Source organism: Condylura cristata, unplaced genomic scaffold (genome assembly GCF_000260355.1).
Source record: "Condylura cristata isolate star-nosed mole 26May11 unplaced genomic scaffold, ConCri1.0 scaffold00022, whole genome shotgun sequence".
In the NCBI taxonomy this organism is placed as follows: Eukaryota; Metazoa; Chordata; class Mammalia; order Eulipotyphla; family Talpidae; genus Condylura; species Condylura cristata.
The window spans coordinates 21,849,815-21,858,588 of NW_004567123.1; the positions used below are offsets into that span (position 1 = coordinate 21,849,815).

General features: G+C 50.0%; 1 protein-coding gene across 1 annotated transcript in view; it reads right to left on the bottom strand.

The window, feature by feature from the left end:
* Positions 1 to 1,871: 1,871 nt before the first annotated feature.
* Positions 1,872 to 8,774, bottom strand: part of SIRPB2 (signal-regulatory protein beta 2) — a 10,836-nt gene continuing 3,933 nt past the window's right edge. Inside the window, exons 2-5 of the mRNA XM_012728186.1 lie at positions 6,120 to 6,491; positions 4,788 to 5,129; positions 4,173 to 4,241; positions 1,872 to 3,198 (exon numbers count right to left, since the gene is read on the bottom strand). Of these exons, the coding sequence (XP_012583640.1) occupies positions 3,056 to 3,198; positions 4,173 to 4,241; positions 4,788 to 5,129; positions 6,120 to 6,491 (926 nt within the window). The 3' untranslated portion in view covers positions 1,872 to 3,055. The remainder of the gene's footprint in view (positions 3,199 to 4,172; positions 4,242 to 4,787; positions 5,130 to 6,119; positions 6,492 to 8,774) is intronic.

The window sequence follows — 8,774 nt, forward strand, 5'->3', positions numbered from 1 at the left end:
CGCAAAGCCTTCCGTGCGGGAAACTCCCCGCGCCCTCTAGAGGCTGCGGCACGGACCCGCAGCCTAACGGCGAGTGGAGCGATACGTGCTTGAGAGGTGTGGCGGGTCTTTCTCAAGCACGCGGGTTGATTCCCATTTACTTCACTGACTCACCCCCCTCGTTTCATTAATCTACTCGTTCACTCACTTATTCAAACGTTTGTTGAATGTTATCAAGGTCCCAGCGCCCTTCCAGAGCCTGGAGATTGAGAATGTGCACGACCAAACCCGTCTCCCTGTTGCGAGTTTTCTAGGCTACCATACCTGACCGTCAACAAGTCTCTTTTTTCTCCCAACTTTTCTATGCCTTCGCACCTCACTCCACATGAAAAGCAAATACTCATGGCCTGCAAGACCCGTGTAAAGACATCAGCCCTCCATGTCAGTTCCTGGGAGTCCCCCTTGCTTCCTTGGCTTCCTCGTGCTGTTCCTGGAGACTGTCAGGCACCAGAGCCTGGATATTTGCTCCCACTCTTTCCCTCACTGGGGGGTAGGAGGGTGAGGGGGCGGGGGGAGCAAGGTGCTTCCTCACTTTTCTTCAGGTATCTGCTGACACAGACACAACCTTGTCTTTTAGGTCCACAGTTTCTTTGTTCTTCTTGCTTCTTACCTGGGATGCTCTTTGTTGTTCCCATCCATGGTCACGTGCCCCTTCCTCAAGGAGGATCCATCAGGTAGTTCCCCAGTGCTTACCCAGTGACATCAGGGCTGTGTCTCCAGTACAGTATGACGCAATACAATATGGCTCTGGGGGCGAAGCCCAGGTATTACTGTATGTCTGATGGTGGACACTAGCTGATCTCTCTGTAGGTCCCTATGAGCTGGCTACTTACTAGCTGGCCACTCATGGGCAACGGTGACCTATCTGCTACCTACAAAACCCAGCAGAGCGTTCCCAGACCACCCACGGAGTGTAGCCCGCGTCACAAGGCAGGCCCGGGGACACCTAGGCTGCGCTGACCTCATTATGTGACTATCCCCATGGGAGTCTTGGGATAACTCTGCCAGCAAATATATTGCTGATGCACAAGTCTCTTGACATGTGGTCACACTGTCCCCTTCCCTGTGCCTCGTAAAGCTTTGTACCCCATCTTCTCCCCCACCCACAGGACTATTCCTCATACCACTGTTGCATGATCAGCTTTTACTGCCCTGTATGCTTACAAGAAGTGGCACAAGGACTTCTGCTCAAGGAGCAGAGTTTTACCTGCTCCACCACTGTTGTGTCCCTCACTGGGCTCCTTCCCCAAAGCGGCAACAAAGTTCTGATCACAACACCCTCTGAGCTTATGTTTCCTGGTGTGCTCATGGAGATCCTAACCCTACCTATGTCAGGCTTAAGGGGTGATGGTGGAAGATGAAATCAGATAGGACGCAGGGACTAGATCCTGCAGGACCCTGCAAGATGTGGAGGTTTCCAGCACAGAGCAGGAAACCACCTCCAGTATTTCGGAGGCCCATACTAAACCATTCCATGCTCCCCTGCTATTTATTAGTGTCCTGCTGTAAAAATTACCACAAACCTGGGGTTAAAAACAACAAAATTTGGCCCTTCCTGGTGGCACAACGGGTTAGGACGCAGCACTGTAAGCTGGCTGCAGCTGCTTCAGTGTGAGTTCCATCCCCGGCCGCCCGGAGTTGATCCACTTGACACAGCAGACCTGTCCTGCTCCCCTCAGCAGTGTATTTCAGTCATCTGCCTGTTCTGCTCCCCACTCTGTCTCTGTGAATCCTCTCACCATCCCTGCCTGTATCCCAGTTCTGTATGCATAAATAAGAAAATAAATAAATAAATCTTAAAAACAAAAACAAAAACAAGATTTATTCTTTCATCGTTCTGGAGGTCAGAAGCTTGAAGCCAGTGTCTGTGCCTGTCTATCACCCCTGTCTCTGCCTGGGGTCACATTGCTTTCTCCTCCCCTTCTGTGTCAAATCTCCCTCTCATCAGGATACTTGTCCTTGCATTTAGGACCCCTCTGGGTAATACAAGATAGCCTCCCCATTCAAGATCCTTAATTTCCCCGTGAGGTCTTTTTTTTGTTTTTAACCATAGAATATAATATTCACAGACTCCAGGGATGAGGATTTGGAGCAGGTGGAGGTGACATTAACTTTACCCCATTTACCCTTTCTGAATTCTACTAGATAAATAATAGATTAGCATCTAATTAAATCAATATCTCCTTTGACTTAGGTTTGTTTAAGCTGCTTTTCTGTTGTGATAAGAAACATCCATACTAACCCACTTCTCCCCACGGGAGGGACATTTAGTAAATGTCCCCAAGGAGGGGGAGGATGGTCTCTAATAGGGCACTCATCCGGAATCCTGACTCAGGCTGGCCTAGTGCAGAGGTGTCCGCTGTTGCTCTCCATGTTCTGAGCAGTGAAGTGGCCCAGGGGAGAGAACAGAGGCTTTAGGAGTAGAAGTCAGCTTGTCTGCCCCAGGGCCGCACCAGTTCCTGCCCCTGCGGCTCTCAGCCTCCATGCCCAGCTAAGGGCTGTGGGGGCTGCCCTGAGCATTGTAGGACAGTTAGCAGCAACCCTGACCTTTACCCACTAGATGGGGATTACACCCCCAACCTAGTAGGTTTCTAGATACTGCCAAATGTCTAGAAACATTTTATTTAAGTTGCAAAACCTGCGTTCTAACTACTAGAGCTGCCTGAGCAGAAAGGAAGAAAGGGGAAGAAAGGAAAGAGGAAGAGAAAGATGTGCTTGGGGGGCTCACTCTGGCTGAGTGGCTCAGAGATGCTCCCAGAAACCCTGGACACTGCAGCGGGGGCTGCAGCAGGGACAAGAACCTGGAGGACAAGGAGGGCTTGAACAGGCTGAGAAGACAGAAGAAGCGACATCAGACGGCAGGCTGGTGCATAACGGGGAGTTTTACCAGGTGAGCCGCATCTAGATCGAAAGTTCCAGGAGCATCTGGAGGCTGGGTTAAAAGGCAGGACAATGGTTTCAGAGTCCTGGGTCCTTCTCTGACTCAGCATATGCTGGGCTACCCCTCACCCCTAGCCTAAGCTGAGATGTCACAGCTCTGCTGGATCTTGATGTCTTCTGGCTGGAGACTCCTCCGCTGGACAGCCAGGACGAGCAGGGTAACAGCCAGTGTCACCACCTTCAGCCCCAGGATCACAAGTATGAGGGCAAACAGGAAGACTGGAGCACAAAGGGAAAAGAGCTCAGGATGGACCTGGCATGAGGTCCCAGACTCCCAGACCTCAGGGCTCCCTGTTCGTGAGGCTGGGCCGAGCTGCCTGGTAATCTCTGGGGCCACATTCTTTCTACACTGGGGGAGGAGACCTCTGCCCTCAGCCTAAAGAAGTTTTGCTCAATAGCCAACCTGTACCTTTCCTCATCCTGACGATATCTGACCTCTGATGACAAAAACAAAACAAAACAAAACAAAACTATCACTGACAGGCTGCTCAGCTCCCAGACCCTTCCTAATGGCCTGATATGGTCCTCAAAATATCTTATGAGGCAAGAGAAAAATCTACTTTGAATAGGTGAGCGTATAGACCCAGAGTGGGGAAGGACTTGCCCAGGGCTGCAAGTGTCAGAGAGATGGTGGACCAGGTGGGCTGCTCCCAACAAGGGCCAGAGTGGGGCTGAGCAGCTCCTTTTGGGGGTAGGGAGCTCTATTCTAAGCTCTCTCCAATTACTGAGTGCCCCTCAGTGCCAACACACAGCGCTGGCTGCTTGGCAGGCGTGATCTCACTGAATCCCTACACAGGCTGGGAGGTAGGTGACCCATTCTTATTCCCAGACTCCCACATTCTCCATGCACAGGTCAGGACCCCAGAGAGTCCCGCAATCAGGCAACTCCACAGCTAGGCTCTCTCCACGGTGCCTGGCTCTGCCACACTGCCGCACAGCTTCACAGTGAATCCTTGCACAGAATCACGGGGGGTGCATTATCTTTCATATTACCCACTGAAAAGCTAGCACTGGCTATTAGTGTTTTCTTCATTAAGATTTCAGTTTCTGTGGTTCAGATGGAGTCCTGTTAATTTTCTTGGTGGCAGGTAGACCTAGAAGTCTGAAACCACCCCCTTCCCATGGCCAACCCAACTTTGAACCCCTTTGTTTGTGGGGGATTGGCTAACTCCATTGGAGGGAGCTATACTCACCTGATACAGATATCCTGTATGGCCAATGTTCATTGGTAAAATTTGCCTCTTGGAGAGATATGGGATTTGCTGCAAGGTAGAAAGATGGTCTCATGTTCTCCCCTTTTTTTCCTTGTCCTGCCACTCCTGAGTCCAGTGCTAGGAGTGGGGTCACTTAGATGAGTCTGGCAGTTGCTACCTGGGATAAGAGCTAAAAGTCGATACTGGGGGCTATGAAATCTAATTGGACCTGCTTGGGCATCTTTGGGATAGGGACAATGTCTGATTCTTTGCAGTGTCTACAGCACCTAGGCAGAGTATGGAGTAGTTAACAGGCATACAGTAGATTTTTGTTGAATCATTAATGGTCTAGTCAAATTTCCGTGAAGCTCAGAATGGGGAGAAATTAACCACCCAATGTGGTTTCACAGAGGAGGGGCTATTTGTTCTGGGTCTTGAAGGATGAATAGGAGTTCTCCAGAGAAAAAGAAAGCATTTCAGGCAGAGGTAAGAGCTTATGTAAAGTCAAGGAGGCTGAGAAGACCTGGCTTATTTGGGACAAAGCTCCCTATGGGCCATCTCCCTCCCCTTGCGCTCCCCCTCCCCCGCGGTAATGTCCTACATTCTGTGCCTTACCGCTCACTCTCAGCCTGGTGCCCTGCCCAGACAGGTATTGCCTGTTGGGTCTCCACTGAAACTTTGCACAGTAGTAGGTGCCAGCATCTTCAGTGGAGATGCTTTGGAAAAGAATGTTGAAATCAACATTGGAGGCCTGAACCCCTGTCACATTAGGACGGGAGATGCCTCCAAAGTTGTAAATGGCTTCCCGGCTTGGACCAGCTCCTCGAAACCACCTGATGGGACCAGGAGGACCATCGCCAAGCACTGTGCAGTTCAGGAAGACAGTGTCTCCAGTAGTGGCCAGGACCAGCTCTTGGGGCTGGATGATCCAGAGGTCTGGCTCTTGGTCTCCAGCTCCTGAAGCCAAAGAGAGAGTCCTTGTTGCTTTCCCTCTATCTCTTTTGTCCTCTGATCTCCCTTCTCATTCCCTCATCATTCACTAGTTAATTTACTCAGTACAGAAACACAGATGCTAAAACTGGGGGAGAGGGAAGCTCAGAGAACACACACCTTTCCGCCTGCCACTCCTGAGCCCTGTCGTAGGAACTGGGGCCCTTACCAAGTGCTCACTCTGATGGTGGTGAAAGCCTAGACAATCTCTCTGAGGTTGGAGACCAGAGGACACCAGTGAGGCACCTGTCACACTGGGAAGTGAGCCAGAAATGCTTACTTCATGCTAAAATGACCCTCCAACACCCCAGAGTCTTTTGTATTAACAGCTCACAGGATAGCTTCACCAACATCCTTTCTTCTATCTTCCATATGTGAACGCCCCTTGAAGTAGGAATTATGTTGTTTGTTTTACCAACCAAGCACCTGAAGTATGTAGAAATTATGTCACTGATTCAAGAACACACTCTAGTTGAGTGACAGTCCCAGGATTTGGGTTTCGAGGTCACCCCTACTGAACTCAGAGGTAAGATGGCTGATGATGCAGGGAGGGAAGGATCAGCTCTAGGTACCTCGACATCCTCTGGTCGCATGGTACTCCAGGTACCACTGCTCTCACATGGCCTCCCAGCGGCGGGCACTTGCTTCTCTCTGGACTTGGCACTTAGCAAGGTGACTCACTGCTGCCAATGGGCTGTAAGCAGCCATTAGGGGAGCAGAAGCTGGAAATGCGCTTAGGACATTGGAATGTGACTGCTGGGCTTCTGCCTCCTGGGCGCCCTGAGGAGCTTTGCCTCTCCAGTCTGGGTCCCAGAATGGAGCAACATCACCCCAACTGTCTGTAAGTGGGAGGCGGCTCTGTGTTAATGGTGGTATATTCCTGGGAGTCTGTGTGTGCAGCAAGGTGGTGGGAAAAGGTGACTGATGCTGGGAGACAGATGGGAGCCCCGTACTCACCCTTCACAAGCACTGAGGTGCCCTCATCCAGATCTACATTTGAGTTCTTTCTTGAGTCATCAAACCCCACGCAGTGGTAGGTGCCAGCCTGCTCCCTGGTGACGTTGTGGAGATAGATGGAATAGTCGCAATTGTATGGCTCCAGTGTCTGCTGGATCAAGGGAGTCACTCCGGGGAAGAAGCCATGTTTGAAGTTATAAATCTCCTGCTGGCGCTGATCGCTCACCTTGACCCATTTTATCATGTTGTCTATACAGGAGCCAGTTACGGAACACCTCAGCAGGAGCGACTCGCCCTCCCGTACCTGCATGGGGCCCTCAGGCTGTAGCACCTGTGCCTGGCTGCTGCTCCCTTGGCTCAGCTCACAGGCTCCTACGACAGGGGAAGAAGTTCTCATGCCAGGCAGGAACGACTGGAGCTCTCCAGGCAAGCTGAGCACAGTTCAGCTAGTCAACAAGCAGTTGTTCAGGACACTCGAGGTTGTGTTGGACAGGGAGAGAGATAAGGGGATTCAGGGCAAGGATTCACAGTGAAACTGTGCGGCAGTGTTTCAAGCCAGGATCTTGGTGGAGCCTAGCTGTGTGCCTGCCTGATTCCCAGACTCCTTGGGGTCCTCACCTGAGTGTGGGGGATGTGTGGGTCTTGGGATTAGAAAGAGGACGCTTAACTCCCAGCCTCGTGTAGGGATTCAGTGAGATCATGCCTGCCAAGCGGCCAGTGCTGTGTGCTGGCACTGAGGGACACTCAATAATTGGGAGGATCTTAGGATAGAGCTCCTACCCCTAGAGAGACCTTGGCAGCCACACCTGAGGCTCAGCTCAGTTCTGCCATCTTGGAAGCAGCCCGCCTGGCCTTTTCACTTCTCTGACACAGCAGATTGTCAAGAAATTAAAAGGACAATGAGATAATATTATCAACAAATTGTACAAGTTCGATGAGTATATATTTGACTATATGAACAAATTCTTTGAAAAACACAAACTACCAAAGCTACCTTCTCTTACCTTGAGAAGAAATAGATAACCTCGAAATACCTATTATCTATCTATTTAAAACATTGACTTTGCATTAAAAACCTTTCCACAGGAAAAAAACTCCATGCCCAGATGGCTTCACTTGTGAAATCTACCATATGCTTAGATAGAACACCCACATCATGATCCATAAAAAACAAATTGATAAATTGGGCTTCCTAAAAATTAAAAATTCCTATTCAAAAGACACTGATAAAGAATGAAAAGGCAGGTGACAAGTAGGAAAAAATCTTACCAAAGGTATAATTTATAATGGATTTATCACCAGACCATATAAAATACTTCAGAAACTCAAAAGAACACAATTTTAAAATGGGAGTTGGGTGCACACTTCACCAAAAAGGGTGCACCTGAAAGGTTTTCAGCATCATTATGCATTTGGAAAACTACACCAAAGTGTGACTACAAACCTACCAGAAGAACTACAATGAAAAGACTGACCGTGAAAAGTGTCGGTGAGGACATGGAGGAAAACTGTCGCTCTTAGGCACTGTTGCTGGAAAGTAAAATGGTACAATTGCAAGTGTCTTAAAATGTGAAACCACATGATGTAGTCATTTTGTTCTTAGATATCATCCCAAGAGAAATGAAAACATAGTCCCCATGAGGACTATTATGAATAGCTACAGAGGCTTATTTCCAGTAATCCCAAACCGAAAGCAGCACAATTGTCAACAGGTAAACGAAAAAATGATCTGTGGTTTAATCATACACTAGATGAAAATGGGGACTGAGCAAATGATTGACACATGCAACAGGAATGAACCTATACGTAATCATGCTGCATAAAAAAGCCAGATGCAAAGTCATGCCAAATGTTCTAGAAAGTTGTACAATGTTCTAGAAAGTTGAAACTGTAGTGACAGAAAGCAGATATGTGATTGCGTGAGGAGGAGGAAGAGTGGAAAGGAGGCATCACCAGGATTCTTTATTTATTTTTACAAAGAAAAACTGGGGTGCAGGCCAGAGGTGTGTGTGGCTGTGTGTGAAGAGAGGATCACCAGAGACAGAGTGGGGAGCAGAACAGGTGGGTTGACTGGCATACACTGCTGAGAGGAGCAGCAGGCTAGACAGGAGCGGTCTGCTGCGCCGTGTGGGTCAGCTCCCAGGCTGGGAATGACACTCAGGCCCTGGAGGTGACAGTATGTTGACCTTAACAGAACCTAGCAGGGAACTGGAACCCTTAGGGTCCAGCAGGGAGGTGGCACCAATGGGGCCCAGCTAGACCCAGCACCTACTCAACCCAGTATGCAGCCGGCACCAACAGGTCCCTGCAGGAAGCCCGTAGCAATAGGGCTCCGCAGGGACCCGAGTCCTACAGAACCAGCAGAGATCCTACAAGAACATGGCCCAGTGGAGCCGGCACTCGTGGGTCCCAGCAGGGAACCAAACCCTACAGAACCATCTGGGAGCTGGTAATTATAGTGCCCCTCAGGACACCCATAACTACAGGACCCAGCAGGGAACCCACAACTCTAGGGCCCAGCAGGGAGTCACCACCTCCAGAACCAAGGGGAGGTGGCACCTACAGATCCAGCAGGGGCTGGCAATGTAAGACTCAGCAGGGAGCCTGCACCCACAGGACCCAGCAGGGGGCCTGCACCCACAGGACCCAGCAGGG